The following is a 25,755-nucleotide window of genomic DNA, read 5'->3' as shown; positions in this document are numbered from 1 at the left end:
AGCAACTATGGGAACTTGTGATCTAATCACAGGAGGCAGAGGCCCTCTCACAAAGGGTGGGAAATGAGCTGTTTTCTTCTGCAAATGTTACAGCTGTTAGCAGCTGGAGGAGGACAACAGAGGGAGAAGAAGGGGGAGGGGGGAATTTTCCCATCCTTTGGCCCCACTGGGAAACTCAACAAACCTGCTGTAGCTGGAGTTGAGTGTGGAGAGTGCAGCTGAATGGGACACGACATTTCTTCGTTTTATTCCTGGGGGTTGGGCTAGATGACCCTCGGAGCCCCTTCAATTCTACAAATCTAGTATTCTGTGCCCTTCCTCTTCCCTATAAATGCCATCCGTTCTTGTCAAGTCGCAGGCCATCTTCTTCCACCCCAACAATTACACTTGCCATCTCCGCAGACATGTTTCCATTTCATTATATATATATATATATATATATATATATATGCAGGTTTTGGTGTCCTCGGGTGTCTTCCCGTGTAAAAGTTGGGGTGTCTAGGCGACGTTTCGACGAGGTCTCACTCGTCATCTTCAGGCTGGTGCTTTCGGCTTCTTGTTACTGGAACAGAGCAGGATCTCAGTGTTTGAGTTCCTATAAATACTGTAGAGGGGGTGTGGTGTATAGCCTCCAATGTTCTGGGCAGAGAGGAAGTTCCCAGGCTAGTGTGCCTTTTCTTCTTTTGTTCCTTAATTACTTGAGAGATATCTTGAGTGATTTCTTGAGTGATATCCTGAGTACCACTTAGGTGGGTCATTAGGTGTGGATTAGTTGTTAAAGTCTTTGTGTCTTGACCTCTTGAACTTTGTGAAGAGTTTTCCTGAGAAGATGGCTGTACTGTACTTAGTTGTGCTCTGGCTTGGCTTCGTGTATAGGGGCGAGCTGTGGTTTTGTGGCTATTCAAAACAAATACAATCCCCCCGAATACATCTTGGACCTGACCAACCACTGCCTAACCAACACGTACTTCATCCACAATGGACAAAGATACAAACAGATAGAAGGAGCACCTATGGGATCACCCCTCTCACCGGTCATCGCAAACCTGTACATGGAACACTTTGAAACCAATGCTTTAGACAAGTCAGAACACAAACCCAAACTTTGGCTCAGATATGTTGACGACACCTTTGTAATTTGGCCACACGGGAAAGAAAAACTGGATAGCTTCCTCACACATCTCAACAACTTACACCCCAAAATACAATTCACTATGGAAATAGAAGCCAACAACCAACTTCCCTTCCTTGACGTCCTAATCTACAAAAAACCTGATGGCTCCCTAGGACACACTATCTACCGGAAAAAAACACACACCAACCGCTACTTACATGCACAATCACACCACCACCCTGCACAAATAAACTCCGTAGCCAAGACTCTCATCTCCAGAACCAAACGCCTGGCTGACAAAGACCACTTGACAACTGAGTTACAGAATCTCTCAAACGTGTTAATTGCCAATGGATACCAGCAAAACAGGATTACGAAGCTAATCCAAAAGGAAACACCCCCCAAAAACCAAGACACAGAAGAAAACAATGGCATGGCCCTCCTTCCTTATATCAAGGGCACTACAGATAAAATTAGCAAAATCCTCCATAAACACAATATCAAAACAGCCTTTTGCACCAACCAAAAAATAGCCAATATCCTCAGAAACCCCAAGGATAAAATCCAGTTGGAAAACCAAGGGATCTATGAAATACCCTGCAAAGTCTGCCCAGCCACGTACATTGGACAAACAAACAGACGAATAAATGCACGTATCGCAGAACACAAGAATGCCGTCAAAAAAGAAGAAAAAACTTCCTCTCTTTTCCAACACATGAAAGAAACAGGACACGAAATTAATTTTGCAGATTCCAAATTGCTCTTTAACACGGAACATCACCACAAGAGAATAATCATGGAAGCCATCGAGATAGAGAAACACCCTCACAACATGAACAAGCGTGACGACACATCCCGCTTGCCAGACATCTGGAAATTAGCCCTCCCCACAAAAACTGACACCAGATCCAGAGGCACACAGAACGCCAACACCAATCAACCACACCAGACCCAAACCCAGACCCTCTCCACAGATGAATTACAGACACCATCCAGTAGCCAATCCATGGTGGCACCTCCGGATGCTGCACCCCCCTGCAATCCCTACACAGATCTGGCTGACACAAGCCACAAAACCACAGCTCGCCCCTATACACGAAGCCAAGCCAGAGCACAACTAAGTACAGTACTGTGCTGGACCCGGGGGAAAGGTACCTTGAGCGTAGTCTGAGTCCACACGAAGAGGGGCGAGGTCCGAGGCGGAGAGCCGGGCGGGGAACAGGAACGCTGGAACAGGAGGCCGAGCAGGGTACAGGAACACCGGATGGTCAGGAACAGGAGGCCGAGCAGGGAACAGGAGCACCGGATGGTCAGGAACAGGAGGCCAAGCAGGGATCAAGAACACAGGAAGGTCCAAAGCCAACAACGATGTTGCTCCCGCAACCTGGGACCGGGCTGACTGGGCTTTTATCCTCTTCTAAGGCCAGGGGCGGTCCCGGCCCCCAGGAGCCCCGCCTCCTCTGGCCTTAAGGCGAGCACTCCTCCTGGGAGCAACCAGTTCCCTTCGCCTCTCTGCCCTAAGCCTCTGCAGATCAGGAGAGGCCGAAGGGTTACTGGGCCCTGGAGGAGGCTCACCTGTAGCCACTGAGTCCTCAAGCCCCTCTGGGGCCTGAAGGGTTTCACCTGGGGCCAGCTCCTGGTGCTCTGCCACAGGTGCAGGCTCTTCAGCATCTAGGCCTTGCCCCAGTTCAGCCGGCCCTGGAGGCGGGGACTCCTGTGCAGGCTGGGATTCCTCTGGTTCATCCTCTGAATCGGAACCCCAGGCCATCACACCATCCCCCCTCCCAGGCCCCCCCCTCAACCGAGGGTCCGGACCCGGCTTGCCGGGGTACGTCGCATGGAACTCTCGGAGGCAGGCAGGTGCGTGGACGTTGGCCGCTGGTTCCCAGGAACGGTCCTCCGGTCCGTACCCCTTCCAGTCAATGAGATACTGCAGCTTTCCCCTGCGGTATCGGGAGTCCAGGATGCGTTCCACCTCGTACTCAGGCTCTCCCTGAACCAACACTGGCTGCGGTCGGGGACGGTTCGGGTGGAACTCGTCGGGTGGGGCCACTGGACTCAGAAGGGACCTGTGGAAGACCGGGTGAACCTTCAGGGTTGCGGGTAACCGGAGACGGAATGCCACAGGAGAGACTTGGTCCACGATAGGGAACGGGCCGGTGAATCGGGCGTCCAACTTCCGCGAAGGTCGAGAAGGGTGGAGGTGGCGAGTGGAGAGCCAAACCAGGTCACCGACACGAAGTTCCGGCCCCACCTGGCGGTGGCGGTCGGCCTGGGCTTTGTACGCTTCCTTGGCCTGGTGCAGTTGCTCCACCAAAAGCTGTTGCTGGGACTGGAGCTCTTGAAGCCACTCCGTCACCGCCGGGACCGCGGATGCCGGCAGCACATCTGGAAACAGCCGTGGATGATAACCGTAACTGGCCTGGAACGGGGTCTGCTGGGTGGACGCATTCACCGCGTTGTTGTAGGCGAACTCTGCCAATGCCAGGTGGTCGACCCAGTCATCCTGCTGGTAGCTGCAGTAACACCGGAGGTACTGCTCCAGCACCGCGTTCGCCCGTTCCGTCTGGCCATCGGTCTGTGGGTGGTAGGCTGACGAGAGGCAGACCTCTGTCCCGAGGGTCTGGTGTAATGCTCGCCAGAACCGGGATGTGAACTGAACGCCCCGGTCGGACACCACGCGCTCAGGTAGGCCATGCAGGCGGAAGACATGCTGAAGGTACAGCTGAGCGGTTTCCTTGGCTATGGGTACAGATGGGCAGGGGGCGCAGTGCACCATCTTGGTGAAATGGTCGGAGAAAACTAGGAGGCAGGTACAACCACGAGACGGGGGTAAGTCCACTACAAAGTCCAACGAAACCGTGTGCCAAGGGCGCGGTGGAACTGGCAATGGCTGAAGTAGGCCGGGGGGTCGCCCGGTAGGGCCCTTGGCGCGCCGGCAGACATCACAACCAGCAACGTATCGAGCCACGTCAGCCTTCAGGCGGGGCCACCAAAACTCACGACTGACCAGATGGGTGGTCCGATACCGTCCAAAGTGCCCCGCTGCTGGGGCATCATGGGCCATCCGGAGAACCTCCAGCCGCAGTGGCCCTGGCGGGATGTACAGACGACCGTGGTGCAGCAGAAGGCCCTGATGCAGGACCAGCCCCGGATACTGTGGGCTGGACCCTTCAGCCAGCTCCTGGAGTCGTTCCTGGGCCCAAGCGTCGACCCGCTGCTGTTTCCGCACCCGAGCCTGCAGTGGCTCCGCCTCCTGGGTGGCCAGGAATGCAGCTGGAGGTAGGATCGTGGTGGGTTCTGCTTGCTGTACCGTGTCTGAGTTGTCTTCAGGTTTCCGGGACAGGGCATCCGCCTTCTGGTTCTGAGAGCTAGGGATGTAGCGGATCCGGAACTGGAACCGGGAAAAGAACAACGCCCACCGGATCTGTCTTTGGTTCAGCTTGCGGGTGGTCTGGAGGTACTCCAGGTTCCGGTGGTCGGTTCTCACCTCCACCGGATGTCGTGCCCCCTCAAGATGGTGGCGCCAGACCTCAAAGGCCACCTTGATGGCCAGTAGTTCCCGCTCCCACACAGTATAGTTACGCTCCGCTGGTAGGAGCTGGCGGGAATAGAAGGCACAGGGTAAGAGTGGCGCTTCAGGTCCATTCTGTTGAGACAAGACGGCACCGAGAGCCGTACTGGAGGCGTCGGTCTCCACCACAAAGGGTCGAGAGGGGTCAGGATGTTGTAAGATTGGCGCCCTCTGGAAACAGGCCTTCAACCCCTGAAACGCCTCCTCTGCCTCCTTGTCCCAGGAAAACGGCGTCTTTGGGCGCAGTAGCCGGGTCAACGGGGTGGTGCGATGAGCATAATCTGCGATGAAGGTCCGGTAGTAGTTGGTGAACCCCAGGAAACGCTGTAGGTCCTTGCGGTTCCGAGGTGCCGCCCATTCTCGAACCGCTGCCACCTTCCCAGGGTCCATCTGCACCCCATCTGGAGAGAGCCGGTGTCCAAGGAAGTCCACAGTCCGCTGATGGAACTCGCACTTGCTGAGCTTTGCGTACAAACGGTGCTCACGCAAGCGCTGCAGCACGGTCCGGACATGTCCCTCATGGCGAGCCGGGTCACGGGAGTAAACCAGTATGTCATCCAAGTACACCACCACGTACTTGTCTAACAAGTCCTGGAACACGTGGTTGATGTAGCGTTGGAACACAGCAGGCGCGTTGCACAAACCGAAAGGCATAACCAAGTATTCGAACTGCCCGTACCGGGTCCCAAATGCTGTCTTCCACTCATCCCCGGCTCGGATCCGAATCAAGTTGTAGGCCCCCCGGAGGTCCAGCTTGGTGAACACCTGTGCCCCTTGCACCCGCTCCAGCAACTCCGAGATAAGGGGCAAGGGGTACCGGTCTGGGATGGTAATTTTGTTCAGGGCTCGGTAATCATGGCAAGGGCGAAGTTCCCCACATTTCTTCTTAACAAAGAGCACTGGTGCCGCGGTAGGCGAGGTGGAAGGCCTAATGAACCCACGCTCCAGGTTCTTGCGCAAGAAGTCCTGCAAAGCCTCGCGCTCTGGCTCTGTTAGAGAATATAAGCGACTCACTGGTAAGGGCGCTCCGGGCTGGAGGTCTATGCCGCAGTCAAAAGGCCGATGCGGCGGCAGCTGGTCTGCCCCCCGTTCCTCGAACACGTCCTGGTAGTCCTGGTACACGGCTGGGAGCGTGGGTGCTGCCTCCTCCGTGGGCGCGGCCGCCAGCGTCTCGGATTGAGCATGGGAACATGGGTCTGGGAAGTGCACAGTCCGTTTGACCCAGTCAATCTGAACGTTGTGAGCTTCCAGCCAGTCCATCCCGAGCACGAGGGGGAACCGGGGCATAGAGGCAATGTCCAAAGTTCGCAACTCCCGGTGCTGCTGGAGACACAGGACCAGGGGCTGGGTCTCCTGAGTAACGGCTCCTGAACGTAGAAGCCGTCCGTCAATTGCTTCCACCTGGACCGGTTCTGGCTTGTTCCGAAGTGGCACCTGATGATGGGCAGCAAAAGCAGCGTCCATATAAGAACGGGTTGCTCCTGAATCCACCAAAGCATGGGTAAGAATCCAGGGCCCACCTGGAGGGTATAAACGTACCGGAACCATAAGATGTTGCAAGTCCATTGGTGCGGGCCCATTCTGCGCTGTTTGGGACCCCCGGTAGCTAGGGCCATCAGCTACTGGGGGTTGGCGGTTTCCCTGCGGCTGGCGTTTCTCAGGGCAGGACCGAGCGTAGTGTCCACTTCCGCCACAGTAGAGACATAGATTCCCCTCCCGACGCCGCACCTTCTCTGCGGGGGAAAGGCGTGGCCGCACTGCCCCGAGCTGCATAGGCTCCTCCGATAACTCAGTTGTGACCGTGGGGCTGCCGGAAGAAACTGGTGCCGAGAACTGGAGGTGTCGTCGGCCCCGGGCCTGGCGACGATCCTCCAGCCGGTCGTCTATCTGTAGACTCCGTTGAATGAGAGTGTCTAGCGTGGTGGGGCGTTCCATTGTGGCCAGCTGGTCCAGTATCTCGTCCGAAAGCCCTTCGAGATACTGGTCCCGCAATGCCGAGTCGTTCCAGGTCAAGTCCTGTGCCAACAGCCGAAACTCCGTGGTATATGCGGCCACCGTGGACTCGCCCTGTTTCAACTGCCGAATCGCCCGGTTGGCTTGACTCCCTTTCTGGGGGTTGCCGAACGCGGCCTCCAAAAGATTGCAAAACCCCGTATAGTCTGCCAGCAAGGGGGAGTCTTGCCTGAGTAGCGGCAACGCCCACTTGGCCGCCTGGTCCTTTAACAAACTAATCAAAAAGTGCACCTTGGTGCGGTCGTCAGGGAAGTTCCGGGCTCGCCCCTGAATATACAGCTTGGCTTGGGCGAGGAACATGGGAAAGCTGGCCGGGGCTCCATCAAATTTCTCGGGCAAAGCCACTGGGTACTTGCCAGGAGCCGGGGCGTCGGCCCCAGGAGCCGGTAGGGCTTCCAAGCGCTGCTGAAGTGCCGTAACCGCGTCGCTGAGCTGCTGCACGGTGTGAGTCAAGGCCTGGTTCTTCTGGGCCAAAGCCACCAGCGCAGCCACCTGGTCAGCCATGGCCTCTGGCTCTTCCCGAACGCACCCCAACGAAGGGGGAGTGCGGGTGTGGCGGGAGCAAACTGTGCTGGACCCGGGGGAAAGGTACCTTGAGCGTAGTCTGAGTCCACACGAAGAGGGGCGAGGTCCGAGGCGGAGAGCCGGGCGGGGAACAGGAACGCTGGAACAGGAGGCCGAGCAGGGTACAGGAACACCGGATGGTCAGGAACAGGAGGCCGAGCAGGGAACAGGAGCACCGGATGGTCAGGAACAGGAGGCCAAGCAGGGATCAAGAACACAGGAAGGTCCAAAGCCAACAACGATGTTGCTCCCGCAACCTGGGACCGGGCTGACTGGGCTTTTATCCTCTTCTAAGGCCAGGGGCGGTCCCGGCCCCCAGGAGCCCCGCCTCCTCTGGCCTTAAGGCGAGCACTCCTCCTGGGAGCAACCAGTTCCCTTCGCCTCTCTGCCCTAAGCCTCTGCAGATCAGGAGAGGCCGAAGGGTTACTGGGCCCTGGAGGAGGCTCACCTGTAGCCACTGAGTCCTCAAGCCCCTCTGGGGCCTGAAGGGTTTCACCTGGGGCCAGCTCCTGGTGCTCTGCCACAGGTGCAGGCTCTTCAGCATCTAGGCCTTGCCCCAGTTCAGCCGGCCCTGGAGGCGGGGACTCCTGTGCAGGCTGGGATTCCTCTGGTTCATCCTCTGAATCGGAACCCCAGGCCATCACAGTACAGCCATCTTCTCAGGAAAACTCTTCACAAAGTTCAAGAGGTCAAGACACAAAGACTTTAACAACTAATCCACACCTAATGACCCACCTAAGTGGTACTCAGGATATCACTCAAGAAATCACTCAAGATATCTCTCAAGTAATTAAGGAACAAAAGAAGAAAAGGCCTGGGAACTTCCTCTCTGCCCAGAACATTGGAGGCTATACACCACACCCCCTCTACAGTATTTATAGGAACTCAAACACTGAGATCCTGCTCTGTTCCAGTAACAAGAAGCCGAAAGCACCAGCCTGAAGATGACGAGTGAGACCTCGTCGAAACGTCGCCTAGACACCCCAACTTTTACACGGGAAGACACCCGAGGACACCAAAACCTGCATTCCTGTACCCGTGAAAATCTACGAAAGCATATATATATATATATATATATATCTCCAAAGGCAAGTCAGATAGAAAGTGCCACATCTTAATGACAAACATTAGACGCTGGTCTGTTTGATTAACATAATTTCTTTCTGCAGTTGATTTTTATATATACATATATCAAAAATTACTTCCAGATCAGTTGTTTCCCCTCTCATTTAAGTGCATGGGTTGTGGGGAGGGGATTGCAAAGGGGGCGGCCAAATCTATTTTGACATGAAGCACTAATGTGTCCTTTGCTGTGACCTTCTGTCTGCAAGTTTGCGTTCTCACCTCTCTCCCTGCTCTTTAGAAAATACAAATCAGCTCCGACCACAGCCATTGGTCAAGAAGAGCTCCTGCTGGCTCCCCTCCAAGCCTCCGGGGTTTCTGGAGCAAATAAAAAGGTCCTTTCTTATGACACATATTTAAATTTAGCACTAAGCAAAGTGGAGGGTGGAGGTGGGAGACGGAGGAAAATATGTAAAATGTCAGCATCTGACAGGCAGAAAATTAGAATTCATTCCCCTGGGAATTAAATGGACTTTTCTGCTTCTAGTCACTAACCATGACAAGGTTAACATTTTTCAGCTTAATGACTAAGGACATTAAGTGTGCATGTGAATAAGGAATAAAATTACTAGAGGGTACTTGCTTAAGTGTGCGACAACAGAGATGACAACGGAACTGGGGCTATGTTAAATCCAGCAAGCCGGGACCGTCCCTCGTGGAGGGCTCATGATTATAGTGGGAGTTCTGAGCGCCCCGATGATGGGCTTATCATGATCATTGAGTACTGCTAGACAAGAAACTCATAAACCTCTTCCTTGCAGCTTCTGAGGGACAGGCTGCCCATTGCACACACATTAAAAAGGAGCCTGGCTACGTCTGCTCAGATCTGAGGCCTCCTCACCTACCAGCAAGGAAATGTGGATGGCTCAAGGTTATCACACCCACAGGTAAGCAATGTAAGGAGGCAGCGATTTCCATGCCCTCCTCCATTCAGCGCAATCGCCGCTGTTCCCGTTCTGCTACAGTTCGGCTTCTGCTGAAACCTACCTTATTCGTCATGCTATGCGCTGTGTGCAATTTGTTATTATGCGGTTGATTTCTGTGTGTTGCAATGGAAGGGAAACACCAAAAAGCAACGGAGAAAACAACATAATTCTTTATGTAACATTTGTGGGCTGAAGAAATAGTAACTGTATGGAATACTGCTCTTGTTCACTTGTGTGATATCCAACCTCGGAGGAATGTGTATATAGTGGCAGTTTCCACTCCTATTTTTGTTTCTGACAGAATTCTCCAACATCCCTATCTACAGGAGAAAGGGGGCCATTTGTTATCTTTCATATCTATCTATACATACATACATACATACATACATACATACATACATACCCTTCCACTCTGGGCAGCTTACAACAGAACATTAAAAACTGAAAAAAAAACGTCAAACATTAAAAACTTCCCTAAAAGGGGCTGCCTTCAGATGCCTTCTTAAAGTCAGATAGTTGTTTATTGCCATGACATCTGTTGGGAGGGCCTTCCACAGGGTGGGCGCCACTACCAAGAAGGCCCTCTGCCTGGTTCCCTGTAACCTCACTTCTCGTTGTCAGGGAACCGCCAGAAGGCCCTCAGCAGGCTGTTAACATTCCCAAGAGTTCAAAGGGCCTTAAAGACTTGTTTTAATTGGTCTTCCCTTGAGTAATTCTGGGTCCACTTACTACCCCAGCTGAACTAGTGTTACAGTCGACTGCGTTATGATTTACCATCCTACAGATTGCTAACAAATTGAATGGGTTTTATTATTTTGCTTTTCTTCATAATTATGTTCTTTTTGTGTGGTGGGTTTTTTATTGTTCTTCTAAGTTGAGCATTGCCTAGAAATTTAACCTACAGCTATGTTAAAATAGAAAAATAACTAGGTCCTGTGGTATGGTCTGAAGGCACATTATGAAGCTAAGCAGTTCCTAAATGTGTAACCACTTGGGAAATGCATGTACACTGCCTTAAGATCCATGATAGAAGAAGAGTGAAATATAAACATAAATAGTCTAAAATAAATTATGCAGCAAAAGCACCCACACCTCCTTCCTGTGTGCAAAGTAACACATGCATCTCACTACATACCACAGCTGTCAACTTTTCCCTTTTCTTGCGAGGAATCCTATTCAGAATAAGGGAATTTCCCTTTTAAAAAAGGGAAACGTTGACAGCTATGCTACATGCATGAAAGGGTGACGACGCCCGATGTGCAGCGATGGTGCCAAAGCTGGCCATCATATAAAAAGTTTCTCCGTACTTAGAAAATTAGCACTACAACTTGTCCTTGACATGCTAGATTTCTGCATGCAAGACCAGGTAGGGGGTGCATTGAAAATGTTTGGTGCCCAACCTGCACCCGCAGAGCAGCATCCCATGGCCCTCCTGCTAATGTAGCTTGCGGTCCTGAGGCAGTTGCCTCGATTGGGTGCAATTTAGTAGTTACTTTCATACGCCTCGTGATTTCTCCCGGTGATGGACTGATCTATATTCCACATTCTTCTTGCTCAGACCGCACTCTCTTATTGCTTTTGGTCCCTGGCCTCATTACCTCATTCTTCTCCTCTCTGCTGCGAGCCCCATAAGCCACTTATCAGACCCTAATCCCAATATAGCCAAATCATTTTCAATATGTTTGCTCTGCTCAGGAGCTCCTTCTCCAGCCCCACATTCACAGCGCTGTTTTGTAGCCTCAGCACATTTAAGTCACTCTTGAAATTACATCTCGCTCAAGGTCATCGTGCTGAATTTTAAAACGCTCTTCAGTTCGGCGCACCATCCCCGCACCTGCATTAACTCTCTTCTGATTATCCTGCTTGTTGTCGCTTACAAATTAAGTAAAAAGGAAGGGGAATCCAAAGATACCCACAGTCTCTTCCTCCAGCCCACCCTTGAACTAGGCGGCATAAAATGCTAATCAGATATTGGCGGGGGGCAGAATCGGATAGACATGTAATCAGCTGAAAAGGTTTACAACAAGCTGGCTCCTGTATCCCAAACCAATCTGGATGCATCGTGAGTCTCTTTCTATGGTTTTGCTGTTCCCTTGTTCCACAGCAGAACATGCCTGTTTAATGACAAACTGAGTCTTAGCAACATAGGCAGCTGTCCTATGTCAAGTCAGACTGTTGGTCCATCTATTTCAATATTGTCTACACTGACTGGCAACAATGCTCCAAGGTTTCAGACAGGGACACTTCCAAGCCTTACTTAGAGATGGTGGGGCCTGAACACACACACACACACACTGCAAACTGCTCTGAGGTGTCCTCATAGCGAGTGGTCTATACAGTGGTACCTCTGGTTGTGAATGGGATCCGTTCCGGAGCCCCGTTCACAACCTGAGAGGAACGCGACCTGCGTCTGCGCACGTGCGGGTCATGATTCGCAGCTACTGCGCATGCACATGATGTCCTTTTGTGCATCTGCGCATGCAGAAGAAGAAGAGGAGGAGTTTGGATTTGATATCCCGCTTTATCACTACCCGAAGGAGTCTCAAAGCGGCTAACATTCTCTTTTCCCTTCCTCCCCCACAACAAACACTCTGTGAGGTGAGTGAGGCAGAGAGACTTCAGAGAAGTGTGACTGGCCCAAGGTCACCCAGCAGCTACATGTGGAGGAGCGGAGATGCAAACCCAGTTCCCCAGATTATGAGACTACCGCTCTTAACCACTACACCACACTACACCACTACACCACATTACACCAGCGGCGAAACCTGGAAGTAACCCTTTCCAGTACTTTTGGGTCGCCTCAGGACGCAACCTGAAAAGACATAACCTGAACCGAATGTAACAAGAGGTATGACTGTACAGGGCTCTCTTAGGCTGGGGTGGGGAGAACAGGGGTAATTGCCCCAGAGCCCACGCTTTGGGGAGATGCATACTCAGTGCTGACAGACACAAGTAACTGCGAAACAGCAAAATGCAGTAAGCCGTGGGTTGGGGGGGGGGGACATAGGAAATTGCCTTGCACTGAGTCAGATCACTGGTCCACCTAGCTCAACATGTCTGCCCTGACTGGCTCATCAGGGCTTCAGAAAAGGGTCCCTTTGCACCAGCCCTGCCTGGAGATACTGGGATTTAACTCGCAGCCTTATCTGCGCAATGGATTCTCTGCAACTGAGCTACAGTCCTTGAGCTATGGGAAGATGAAGGCAGCAGAAGGAGGAGGAGGAGGAGTTTGGATTTGATATCCCGCTTTATCACTACCTGAAGGAGTCTCAAAGCGGCTAACATTCTCCTTTCCTTTCCTCCCCCACAACAAACACTCTGTGAGGTGAGTGGGGCTGAGAGACTTCAGAGAAGTGTGACTGGCCCAAGGTCACCCAGCAGCTGCAGGTGGAGGAGCGGAGACGTGAACCCGGTTCCCCAGATTATGAGTCTACCACTCTTAACCACTACACCACGCTGGAGGCCCACACCGTGCAATTTGCCCTTCTCAACAGGTCCTTCACAGTGGTTGCTCCCAGACTCTGGCACTCCCTCTCGAGGGAAGCTAAACAGGCTCCCTCCTTGTTGTTCGTCCACTGGTAAAGACCTCCTTGTTCCAACAGGCTTTTGGGAACAGGCTGCTTCTAATGAAAGGGCTGGTGCTGTGCTGTTTTAATTGCAATCATCTTTAATAGATCTTACAGATTTACAAGTAGTTTTGATTCTATGAAAGTTTACTTGCTTTCTAATGATTGGGCATTTAAAAAAATATATTTTTAGCTGTTCCTATTTTACCTGTAGAGGACGTGGGTGGCGCTGTGGGTTAAACCACAGCCTTGGACTTGCTGATCAGAAGGTCGGTGGTTCGAATCCCCGCGACGGGGTGAGCTCCCGTTGCTCGGTCCCTGCTCCTGCCAACCTAGCAGTTCAAAAGCACCTCAAAGTGCAAGTAGATAAATAGGTACCACTCTGGTGGGAAGGTAAACGGCGTTTCCGTGCGCTGTTCTGGTTCGCCAGAAGCGGCTTAGTCATGCTGGCCACATGACCCGGAAGCTGTACGCCGGCTCCCTTGGCCAATAAAGCGAGATGAGCGTCGCAACCCCAGAGTCGGTCACGACTGGACCTAATGGTCAGGGGTCCCTTTACCTTTATTTTACCTGTAAGCTGCCTTGAGTTATGGAAAAAGGTGGGGTATAAATAAATAATAATAACAATAACAATAACAATAATATCAATACCACCACCCCTGGGATAGCTCTGGTGAAAAGATAAGCTGTGTACATGGCTGCAGGCTGTGAAGCATCCCTGCTTTGTGTTCTCCCTCCTTTTATGTCCATGCCACAAGGCAAATACCAAATTGACCCTTCTTCATCTGGCTGAGCTGGATGCTCCTGCCTGCAGCCAACCTTCAGTTTTGCAGGTTGGTCTTTGGAGTATCCTACCTGGTCTCCGGAGGAATCTGAAAGACCAAACAGCGATTAGCTGCTTGGTGTCTGATCCTTGAGCGCCCTCTACCGGGTACTGTTAGAATGGCATGCCAACGAAGGACATTCAAAACAGAACTAAAATGTGTCTTCAGTGGCGAAATATTTCAAACCAGGGAACTGGTTCTTGTCGTTGTCTTGTTGTGCTGTGTATGTGATAAAAGGGAGCCATACGGCCTAGGACCCTCGTACCTACGGGACCGCCTCTCCTGGTATGCCCCACGGGGGACCTTACGGTCCTCAAATAATAACATCTTGGAGGTCCCGGGCCTTAAGGAGATTAGACTAGCCTTGACCAGGGCCAAGGCCTTTTCGGCTGTGGCCCCAGCCTGGTGGAACGTTCTGTCACAAGAGACCAGGGCCCTGCAGGATTTGACATCTTTCCGCAGGGCCTGCAAGACGGAGCTGTTCTGCCAGGCCTTTGGTCGGGGATCAGTCTGACTTCCCCTCTTCTCCTTATAAGACCTTGCATGGAAGTGTCCCCCCAACTTTTCTCACAGGCTCATATAAGATCCGTATAAACAGTTAGTCCTGGTGAGCATTTAAAGACCCCATCCCTCATTTGCGGGTTGCCATCTGATTTGATTTCACTTTGATCCTGATTTGATTTTAGGATGTATTTTAATTGATTGCTTGATTTTATGGTAATATATATTTGATGTTAGCCGCTCTCAGTTTTGGCCGGGGAGGGTGGGGTATAAATAAAATTTTTTATTATTATTATTATTATTATTATTATTATTATTATTATTATTTGATTTGTCCCCGTGTCAGTTTCAGTTTATTGGTTAGTTTTTCTAATAAGGCTTTTTCCCATACTACAGTGGTACCTCTGGTTGCAAACGGATCCGGCTGTCTTCTTGCCATTCCCAAAAGTGCTGCTGACTGGGTCCTCCAAGAATTAGATGGGCACATGGCTTGTGCCAGGAATAACCCATAAACATGACATGCAGATAGATGTAATGAGAAAAAGTACCCCCACCCCCAAATCCAATAAAATCCAAGGTTGGATTACTGCAATGTGCTTTACATGGGGTTTTACATGCAGAACACCATTGATTCCATATTACACCTCCGCTAAGGTAGTTGCATTCATTGCCAATAGGCAGTGAGTTCCACAGATCCCAGAGGTGTGCTTAGTATGTCCTAGAAACCAGACTTTTGGTATAGTAGCTTCAGCCCTCTAGAATCAATTACCAGCTTAAATTAGACAATAATAATATTATAATAATTTATTATTTGTACCCGCCCATCTGGCTGGGTTTCCCCAGCCACTCTGGGCGACTTCCATAGAAACCAAAAAACACTAAAATATCACACATTAAAAACTTCCCTGAACAGGGCTGCCTTAAGATGTCTTCTGAATGTCAGATAGTTGTTTATCGCTTTGACATCTGATGGGAGGGCGTTCCACAGGGCGGGCGCCACTACCGAGAAGGCCCTCTGCCTGGTTCCCTGTAGCTTTGCTTCTCACAATGAGGGAACCGCCAGAAGGCCCTTGGTGCTGGACCTCAGCGTCCGGGCAGAACAATGGGGGTGGAGACGCTCCTTCAGGTATACTGGGCCGAGGCCGTTTAGGGCTTTAAAGGTCAACACCAGCACTTTGAATTATGCTCGGAAACATACTGGGAGCCAATGTAGGTCTTTCAAGACCGGTGTTATGTGGTCTCGGTGGCCGCCCCCAGTCACCAGTCTAGCTGTGGACTGGTAGACAAGTACCTACTGGTTTGTTTGCGACCCAATCATTTTATGGAATGTCAGTTGCACAATTCTATAAATCATTTTATTGCTCTTAACTTTATAATTCATTCTATTGTACAGCACTTTGGTAGCGTTGGGTGGTGAAGCAGTTTATAAACCTGCATTAAAAACATACAAACATGCACAGGGATGGAAGTGTCATCCATTAATTGTGTGTTTGAGAAGGGCGGTGTTAACTTACAGAGGCAACCATCACTTACACAAACAAACAAACAAAAACTGAAGTCCATGCTCCACTTCTTCACAAAGAAACATTTGACGATGCTCAGACCAGGTGCTTCTCAGCAAGTGATCAAAGCCCCTCCACTGGATCTTAGACTCGGAATCAAGGTTCCACTTTATCCACCGATTTGACCTTGATAGCAGCAAGCTGAGCACTTGCACCTGCCCGCAGCTTCCACTGGTACCGGAAGAGCCTCCGCTCGCATTCCTTCTGCCCCCACAGGCGGGCCAGCATCACAGCATTATGCCCATCATTGTCCTCATCGCTGATCTTGGCCCCGTAGCTAAGAAGCAGGTCAATACAGTCGCAGTGGCCCGAGGTGACGGCAACGTGGAGGGCTGTTCTACCCAGCGGCGTTTTATATGCCAGATCAGCACCTGGAGAGGGGGAAGCACTCAAAACAAGGGGTCTAACAGACCAGAGTTTAACAGATCAAAAAACTTTTGTAAGACAATACAGTGGTACCTCGGGTTACATATGCCTCAGGTTACATACGCTTCAGGTTACAGACTCGGCTAACCCAGAAACAGTACCTCGGGTTAAGAACTTTGCTTCAGGATGAGAACGGAAATCGTGCTCTGGTGGCGCAGTGGCAGCGGGAGGCCCCATTAGCTAAGAACAGTTTCAGGTTAAGAACAGACCTCAGGAACAAATTACGTACTTAACCCGAGGTGCCACTGTACAGTCATACTTTGGGTTACAGACACTTCAGGTTGTGTTTCTTCAGGTTGCAGACCGCCAAAACCTGGAAGTACCAGAACAGATTATTTCCTGGTTTCGGCGGTCACGCATGCTCAGAAGCACTAAATTGTGCTTTGCACATGCGCAGAAGTGCCAAATTGCAACCCACGCATGTGCAGACACGCAGACACAGGTTGCAAACACTGCAGGTTGTGAACGTGCATCCCGCATGGATCACGTTTGCAACCCGAGGGTCCACTGTAAACTCTTTAACCCTCTAATGCAGTGGTCTTCAACCAGTGTGTCCTGGCACCCTGGGGTGCCTTGAATGATAGTCAGGGGTGCTGCAGGCAGCACTGGCCTCTTCCCCTCTTCCCTCCCCTCCCTCCCTCCTCTGATGCCCTCTTGCATCTCTGCCTCCCAAAGGCTTGTGTGGCTTTATTGCAGCAGCCCCAGCTATGAGCTCCCCAGGCAAATGGTGCCTCTGGGGCTGGCCAGGGGGTGCTGGTTGCCAGGAGCTGAGGCGGCCTCAGAGTAAACAAGCAAGTGGTTGAGGGAGCCCAGCCAGACAGTCCACCAGCCCTTGCTGTTGGGAACAGATGGAAAAGTGGGAGGCCGGGCAGGGAGACAGGCACATAGCTGTCAACCGTCCCTTATTTGGCGGGAAACTCCCTTATCCCAGTGCCGTGTCCCGCTGCTATCCCTTACTGATGATGTCCCTTAAATTTCCCGGGTTTCATGCTCGCCCGGCTCAGGAGGGAAGCAGCGGCTCGGGGTCCTCTGCCGTGAGAGAGAGCGTGCGCTGGCGCCGTCGTCCTGGCACAAGGAGTTCCATCGGCCCTTCCCCGCCCAAGAGGGGGGGAGGGAGAGAGACTCTCGCCCACGCAGCCCGCAAGTCCGGAGGCGGCAGCGGTGGTGGCAGCTGAGGAGGCGGCCTGAGGGAGGAGGAAGAGGAGGGGATGGGGAGGGACGCAGAAGGGCAGCGCTTCAGCGGGTGCCACGGCGTCACAACCGCTTTATGCCGGATCAACAGCATCTGCCAGTCCTACCAATGTATGTAACTCTTTACAATAGCAAAATCCCTTATTTTGGCTGCTGATCCCTTATTTTCGAGGCTGCTGGTCCCTTATTTTCAAATCTGTAAGTTGACAGCTATGGACAGGCATCGTACTGGCCTTGCTTGTGCTTGCTGTGTGCAAGGCCTGCCTGGGAGCTGCGTGCCCGGTGCCAAAGGGGAGCGCCAAAGGGGAGCGGCTGGGGAAACCCAGCCAGATGGGCAGGGTATAAATAAATTGTCATTGTTGTTCTGCCGTGCAGGCCTGGCAGTGCCCACTGCTGCCATTGCTGCCTCCCAAGGTGAGTAAGGTGCGGGCTTCACATTCACCTCAGCTTCAGGTTCTGTCCTTCCAGTGAGCACTCAGGGCTGATTTCCTTAAGAATGGAGAGGTTTGATCTTCTTGCAGTCCATGGGACTCTCAAGAGTCTCCTCCAGGACCATAATTCAAAAGCATCAATTCTTCGGCAATCAGCCTTCTTTATGCTCCAGCTCTCACTTCCATACATCACTGCTGGGAAAACCATAGCTTTAACTATACAGACCTTTGTTGGCAAGGTGATGTCTCTGCTTTTTAAGATGCTGTCTAGGTTTGTCATCGCTTTTCTCCTAAGAAGCAAGCGTCTTTTAATTTTGTGACTGCTGTCACCATCTGCAGTGATCATGGAGCCCAAGAAAGTAAAATATCTCACTGCCTCCATTTCTTCCCCTTCTATTTGCCAGGAGGTGATAGGACCAGTGGCCATGGTCAAGTTTTTTTGATGTTGTGCTTCAGACCATATTTTGCACTCTCCTCTTTCACCCTCATTAAAAGGTTCTTTAATTCCTCCTCACTTTCTGCCATCAAGGTTGTGTCATCTGCATATCTGAGGTTGTTGATATTTCTTCCGGCGATCTTAATTCCGGCTTGGGATTCATCCAGCCCAGCCTTTCGCATGATGAATTCTGCATATACCGGTAAGTTAAATAAGCAGGGAGAAAATATACAGCCTTGTCGTACTCCTTTTCCAATTTTGAACCAATCAGTTGTTCCATATCCAGTTCTAACTGTAGCTTCTTGTCCCACATAGAGATTTCTCAGGAGACAGATGAGGTGATCAGGCACTCCCATTTTTTTAAGAACTTGCCATAGTTTGCTGTGGTTGACACAGTCAAAGGCTTTGCATAGTGAATGAAGCAGAAGTAGATGTTTTTCTGGAACTCTCTAGCTTTCTCAATCCAGCACGTTTGCAATTTGGTCTCTTGTTCCTCTGCCCCTTCAAAATCCAACTTGCACTTCTGGGAGTTCTCGGTCCACGTACTGCTTAAGCCTGGTTGTAGAATTTTAACCATAACCTGGCTAGTGTGTGAAATGACTGCAACTGTGTGATAGTTGGAGCATTCTTTGGTGGGAAATCCATGTGTTATATGACGACCAGCTCACCATATCATTTTAGGCAAATTAACCTAAACTAAAGCTCTGTGATCAAATTGTACGTAATAGTTTTCTTCTGACCACTAAGGATGACCAGCTGGGCTGAAACACATCTGATCTTGGACAAATTTTGGTTTTATTGGTCATATAATGGTTTTGATCAAGTTTCAACTCAACAGACAAGTCCATTTGTTATTATACTATCTTTGTAATTTTATCTATTTTGACCCTGGTTTTTACGTTGGACTGAAACTGTGTTTCACTTTCCTACAATGTTTGGAAGCAATTCCCTTATTTATTCCTAACCACCTTAAACTTTGAGACTTGCAATATTGAAAACATCAGCCTTAGACAGCTACAAGGGCCCCTTCAGAATATAGGGATGCTACCATTTTGAATCAGGAAATCCACTGCATCCAAACGACCCCTGCGTGCATTGATAAATAAAGCCACAAAGGTTCGGTGTGCTAACCATTCGCTCCTCTCTGCTGGTCCCAGGGATGTGGAATAGGCCGTGGAAAATGTGGAAGACATTGCACCTCCTGCAACAACAATCTGGCAATGGAAGACACAAAACAAGTATTGACTCATTATTTAAACAGACTCGGAGGAAACCTATTGCACGCTGTGAGCAAAGCCCAAGCTGTTGGAAAGGCAGTAGAAGATGGGCAACATTTTTCCTGTTTATCTAGTCAGCGGGTTTGCGGCATCGCCTTCCATTTGGCTTCTGGACTTCTCTGCCAGACTCGTCATTATGTGAGGATTGAATCATTGTGGGAAGGGCAATGCAGAAAATAAGCTAATATGCTGGAAATGTTAGGGTTGCCATATCTCCCCTTTTCCCAGGACACATCCTTTCTCTCATGGGTATGTAAAATGAGAGTCGTCATAGCGATCCATAGTTCAAAGTAGACGTTTGCAAATGTGTCCTCTTTTTTCGCTCTTCAGAATATGGCAACCCTAATATCCTTCCCAAATGCATGCAGATTAGCAGACAAAGGCTATTCAATGCAGGCTTCCTCAACCTCGGCCCTCCAGATGTTTTGAGACTACAATTCCCAGCATCCCTGACCACTGGTCCTGCCAGCTAGGGATCATGGGAGTTGTAGGCCAAAAACTTCTGGAGGGCTGAGGTTGAGGAAGCCTGATTTAATGTGAATGTGAAGGTTGGATGGTTTCAGGGAGACATATTGTTAGGGTACCGTATTTATTCATACAGAGCCCAAATTTCCCAGGGCATCTTGCTGGGTTTCCCCAGCCACTCTGGGTGGCTCCCAACAGGATTAATGATAATAATAATAAAAAAGTGATAAAACAACAGACATTAAAAACTACGCTAAACAGGGCTGCCTTCAGATGTCTTCTAAAAGTCAGATAGCTGTTTATTTCCTTCACATCAGATGGGAGGGTGTTCCAGAGGGTGGGCACCACTACCAAGAAGGCCCTCTGCCTGTAACCTCACTTCTTGCAGTGAGAGAACAGCCAGAAGGCCCTCGGAGCTGGACCTCAGTGTCCGGGCTGAACGATGGGGGTGGAGACGCTCCTTCAGGTATACTGGGCCGAGGCCGTTTAGCGCTTTAAAGGTCAGCACCAACACTTTGAATTGTGCTCGGAAGCGTACTGGGAGCCAATGAAGATCTTTCAGGACCGGTGTTATATGGTCTCAGCGGCCATCCCCAAACTGGTATTGAACTCAGTTATCTCATTCTTTTTTGGTGTTCCCTCCCAGCAGTGATGTACTGGGCTAGGGATGAAGCTCCTTTGCTTATTTCACAGCAAGGATAATGATGTCACTGAGAAGTTTGTCTCAGAAGGCAATTCATCCAATAAAGCTTAAGAGTAGGAGAGACGGACTACATAAACCAAGCATGGCTAAGGATTAAACTGCAACCCTTGTTCTGAAACATTTCAATATCCTTTTATTTACTATGGCAAGCAGAACACTCCATCAGCGCTCAGTCGGTAGAGCAGGACGCTCTTAATCTCAGGGTCAGGGATTCGAGCAGCCATGTTAGGAAGAAGGTTCCTGCACTGCAGGGGGTTGGACGAGATGACCCTCGTGGTCCCTTCCAACTCTACAATTCTATGATTCTATGTTAAGCAAGCTGTGAAGGGGTAGGGGGAAAGCAGCCTGGCTATTGATGCCGTAAGTAAATAAAAAATAAAAAAATTCCCTATATATGTTGGGAAACTGTGTACTTGCAGCTACTCACACAGAGTCATTTAAGGTTTGGCAGATAACCAGAAGGCAATCTGAAGGAGTAAGTCTGCCTGGTGATAACAGAGACATGGAGACCGCTCCCTGATTGGTCAAGCTCTCTCAAGGGAGTGATAATTAATGGCCTACTAACTGGAATGTGCTAGTTCAGGAGTTCAGTGTTCAGAGTTTGGAGTTTGAGTTCTGTGTCAGTATAGGAGTTGTGAGTCTTATCAGAGAGAGCTAGCAAAAGATCCATGTTCTGTTCCTGTAAATAGTCCACTGTATATAATAAACACCTAACTACAAGTTCCTGGTTCCTGCTTCGTCTATCCTGTCTGCAGCCAAGTCGCCAATTGCTTCCGTGGATTCTGTGTTTACTCTGCTAGGTCTGGCTAGGTTTTGCCTGCCAATAATATAGTCTCAGCAGGGGTCAACAATGACAGGCCACTGCACTCATCAAGATGGGGATGGGCAGCAGCGAGGTTAGGGAGCTACAGGTTGACAATGGGGAAGGGCCTCTTCTACACTGGCTCCCTGTTTGTGGAATGCTCTCCCTGGGGAGGTTCAGCTGGCGCCTTCATAATACATCTTTAGGTGCCAGGCAAAAATGTTCCTTTTCAGCCAGGCCTTTGGCTGACTACATCAGATGCCCTTTTAAATGTGCTTTAGGGGGGGTTAAGGGGTTATTGGTTTGATATTGTTCCTGTTTCATCAGACTTGGCAAAATATTAAGCTAAAGCAAGTTAAGCAGTGCCAATTTTAACTTCACGCAGTAAGCAAAATGGTGACCCTGAAGATTCTCTCTCTTATGCATCTAATAATAATAATGCCTTTATTTTCATTGTACAACCTGTGAAAAAGAGTGAGTAAAGGAAGTTATAGAAATGCCACTACCCTTTAAGGAAAGGAGCCAAACTGGTGCTGCCTGATACAAACAAGCACCAAGGCAGTATCTCTAGATTATTATGTGGCTGCTTTTAATGTCTCAAGCAACTAGTTGCTTTAACAAGGTGCCAGAAGTATCAAGCTTCCTGTTTCTGCTAAGCACTTTGTGATTTTGAGATATTGTGCTGTGTTCAAAGTGTACTTTGGTACTGGGCAGAGGATGTATGTCAAAAATGCACATATATCCTCTGACTTTTTATGACACGGTAAAACATTAGAAGGCTGATCGCCGAAGAATTGATGCTTTTGAATTATGGTGCTGGAGGAGACTCTTGAGAGTCCCATGGACTGCAAGAAGATCAAACACGTCCATTCTTAAGGAAATCAGCCCTGAGTGCTCACTGGAAGGACAGATCCTGAAGCTGAGGCTCCAATACTTTGGCCACCTCATGGGAAGAGAAGACTCCCTGGGAAAGACCCTGATGTTGGGAAAGATGGAGGGCACAAGGAGAAGGGGACGACAGAGGACTAGATGGCTGGACAGTGTTCTCGAAGCTACCAGCATGAGTTTGACCAAGCTGCAGGAGGCAGTGGAAGACAGGAGTGCCTGGCATGCTCTGGTCCATGGGGTCACGAAGAGTCGGACACGACTAAACAACTAAACAACAACAACAAAACATTTGTGCAAAAAGAGAAACTGAAAATCAAACAACAGCAGTGTGCGACATGGGGACAACATTAACATCCCCTCTCCTACTATGGAAACATTGATTTCCTCAACATAAAGACACCCTCACAAATCACCCGCTGAAGTTTCTGTATAAGGAATCCACCCCCCTTTAGAAAAGAAAAGAAAACCAACCTTTTTGTTGTTTCCTGTCACAGCAGCAGTCACCAATTGCCCCCAGGAGTCTTCTGGCCATATTCGCATAGAGATGGTTCCTCCAGGAATAATGTCATTATCCTTGAACATAGAGTGGTCACTAAGATCCACTGTGGGAGGAGATAATACGAAAAACTTCAGAAGGTTGCAAGGCAAAAGATGACGATCGAGATGTGAAAAGGAAGGTTGAAAGACCAAGATCAATTTGGGGGAGGGGGAGCAAACATCAGTCCACTTGAAGGTCTCAGGGTGACTTGAAAGGCAATGACATTTACCATAACAGCTCTATTTTAGGGCGTGAATTGATGGTCTCTCCCTAGTCCCTACCCTTAACACACAAAATAATTTCCTGTAATATGCACAGGGATCACCTGTGCCTCCACAAAGCAGCCATTTACAAGCCAGCCCTGAATTTTGAGCCATCTATACACAGCCCAGGGTAATCTGGGTATCTCGTAGAAAGGCAATTAATTGTCATCATTGTGTTTGTTTGTTTTTTAATCAAAACATTGAAGCAACCAAGAGAAAACGAAGAAGGCTGTCTCCAGTGTTGTGCACTTAAGTGCTAGACATGGATCTGGGAGACCAGGGTTCAAATCATAGAATTGTAGGGTTGGAGAGGACCCTGAGAGTCCAAACCCCTTGCAATGCAGAAATATGCAACTGTTCCATACAGGGATTCAACCAGCAACCTTGGCATTATCATCAGCACATCAGCTCTAACCAACTGTCATGCAACTCATTGAGAGATGTTGGGCCAGTTATTGCCTATAGGTCTACCTTATCTCACAGGATTGGTTTTGTATGGGTAAAGGGAGGGGGCAGGGATAGAGGGAACAGTGTATACCATCATGGGTTAATAATAATAATAATAATAATAATAATAATAATAATAATAATTTATTATTTATACCCCACCCATCTGGCTGGGCTTCCCAGCCACTCTGGGTGGCTTCCAAAAAAAATATTAAAATACTGTAATACATCACACAGTAAAAGCTTCCCTAAACAGAGCTGCCTTCAGATATCTTCTAAAAGTCTGGTAGTTGTTGTTCTCTTTGACATCTGGTGGGAGGGCGTTCCACAGGGAGGGCGCCACTACCAAGAAGGCCCTCTGCCTGGTTCCCTGTAACTTGTTGGCAGAACGGTGGGATATAAAGGTTGTAATTTATTTTTAAAATGGATTTTTAAAGCTAGAATTCTGGGCAAACTTTAAAGCAGTTCACGACAAGAGTCTCTGCAGGAACAGCCAAATCTTTTTTATTGTTCTAGATTCTGACCACATTCTTTCAACCCTGTCTTCAAACCCATATGGGCTAGGGTTTACTATGATTGCTTAATGGCAGCAGAGATTACCAGCATGAAAATTCTGTGTCTTGTACCATAATATCCTTTTTCTCGTGAACATTTGTTTCTTGGTCAAATAATGACTTGCTTAGTAAACTAACCCACCCATGTACAGTTAAACTATCTCAAAATGATAAGATTTAGGGAGGTAGAACTGTAAATGTTGTATTGGATCAACTGCAAAACAAATTGGATCAGCTGCTAAACAGTCTACAAATTCACATAACGTCTTTCATAACAATTATTAAAAGCAAACAGCTAATGATGACTCCTTAAGCAAGTAAACATAAAATATTTCATGTTATGACAACCAATATTCCTATATGAAAAAAAGACTTTGCTGCTTCTCGGCTCCATTTGCCAAACATTACGGAACAATATAGTGTGACAGAATTGCCACCTGCAAGATGAATAGAAGCTAAAAACCGACACTAAAGGTTATTAATTCAGGTTCCTTGAGGCTGAAAAAATACACTTCAAAGTTTGTGGGCATTGCCTGCACAAATCTTAGAAGCCAGAAAGGTGCAACTGAATAAAATTTTCAGTGATTAAGGATAGGGCTTCGGTATCTTTGCCCCTCTCAAAACTAGAAGAACCAGAATTATACAAAAGAGTAAAAAGTAGGGAATTGTGCTAAATGAAATAATGTATATTGGTATAATTAATACAATTCAGCTTTCGTTAGCACAGAATTTGGATTGCTTGTGTCCAGAATGACACTTTAATCATAGAATACAACAGCCCAGGCTGTATATGTGGCATATAAAATCATATAGTCATGAATGTTACAATACTTGAAACTGGCAATAAACAGGTAACCATCATTACAAAGTCACCCATTTTGGTAGACATCTCTTGAAACTACAGTGGTACCTCGGGTTAAGCACTTAATTCATTCCGGAGGTCCATTCTTAACCTGAAACTGTTCTTAACCTGAAGCACCACTTTAGCTAATGGGGCCTCTTGCTGCTGCCGCGCTGCCGGAGCACGATTTCTGTTCTCATCCTGAAGCAAAGTTCTTAACCTGAGGTACTATTTCTGGGTTAGCGGAGTCTGTAACCTGAAGCGTATGTAACCCGAGGTACCACTGTATCCAGTTTTGGATGCCGACTCCCAGCTTAGCTGGTCTAACTCTGAAAGGTGAATTCTTTTCCCGTAACACTTTTGCTGATTGTAGAAGAGGGACCTCACCTCTATCCAGGTAGTGGAGGCGTTGGAAATTCACAGGGATCCCGACTAAGAGCTCCAGGCGGTTCTTCAAATTTTTTATGGTTAAGTCGCGGTGACACTCGGGCACCGTATAGACCTCATCAGCCTCCACCAGATGCAACTTGATGTTAAAATATCGGATTAGGGGAGATTGAAAGTCCCCTGGACGTAATGACCTATGCCGTGAGAAGATGCCGCCGCGAGAAGCCCCCACTCTGAGCAAGGAAGTGCTCACTGGCTTTTTTTTCTTGGCCGGCATTCTTTGAACCACTCATCAGATTGTTGCTATCTGAACCTCTAGGACATCAAAGCAATGATGTCA

The 25,755-nt window shown here is 49.2% G+C and overlaps 1 protein-coding gene across 1 annotated transcript; it reads right to left on the bottom strand.

Annotated features, from left to right (window-relative positions):
• Positions 1–15,537: 15,537 nt before the first annotated feature.
• ANKRD60 (ankyrin repeat domain 60) lies at positions 15,538–25,722 on the bottom strand. The gene is made up of 4 exons (XM_081868092.1): positions 25,416–25,722; positions 22,857–22,987; positions 19,299–19,464; positions 15,538–16,137 (listed from the first exon to the last, which is right to left on the bottom strand). Exons 1-4 carry the CDS (start codon positions 25,690–25,692, stop codon positions 15,863–15,865), a joined length of 849 nt encoding a protein of 282 aa, XP_081724218.1. The 5' UTR covers positions 25,693–25,722; the 3' UTR covers positions 15,538–15,862.
• Positions 25,723–25,755: the final 33 nt, after the last annotated feature.

Source organism: Podarcis erhardii (genome assembly GCF_964252035.2).
Source record: "Podarcis erhardii genome assembly, chromosome: 6".
In the NCBI taxonomy this organism is placed as follows: Eukaryota; Metazoa; Chordata; class Lepidosauria; order Squamata; family Lacertidae; genus Podarcis; species Podarcis erhardii.
Note: the sequence above shows the minus strand (reverse complement) of the source record. Positions and strands in the feature narration are given on the sequence as shown.

Excerpts from the sequence above, each read along its gene's own strand:
- ANKRD60 (XM_081868092.1), bottom strand. The coding sequence starts at position 25,692 with ATGCCGGCCAAGAAAAAAAAGCCAGTGAGCACTTCCTTGCTCAGAGTG. Across the intron at positions 19,465-22,856 it reads TGACAGGAAACAACAAAAAG|ATTGTTGTTGCAGGAGGTGC; the intron begins GTTGGTTTTCTT and ends TTCCATTGCCAG. Across the intron at positions 16,138-19,298 it reads GGATTTCCTGATTCAAAATG|GTGCTGATCTGGCATATAAA; the intron begins GTAGCATCCCTA and ends CCCCCTCTCCAG.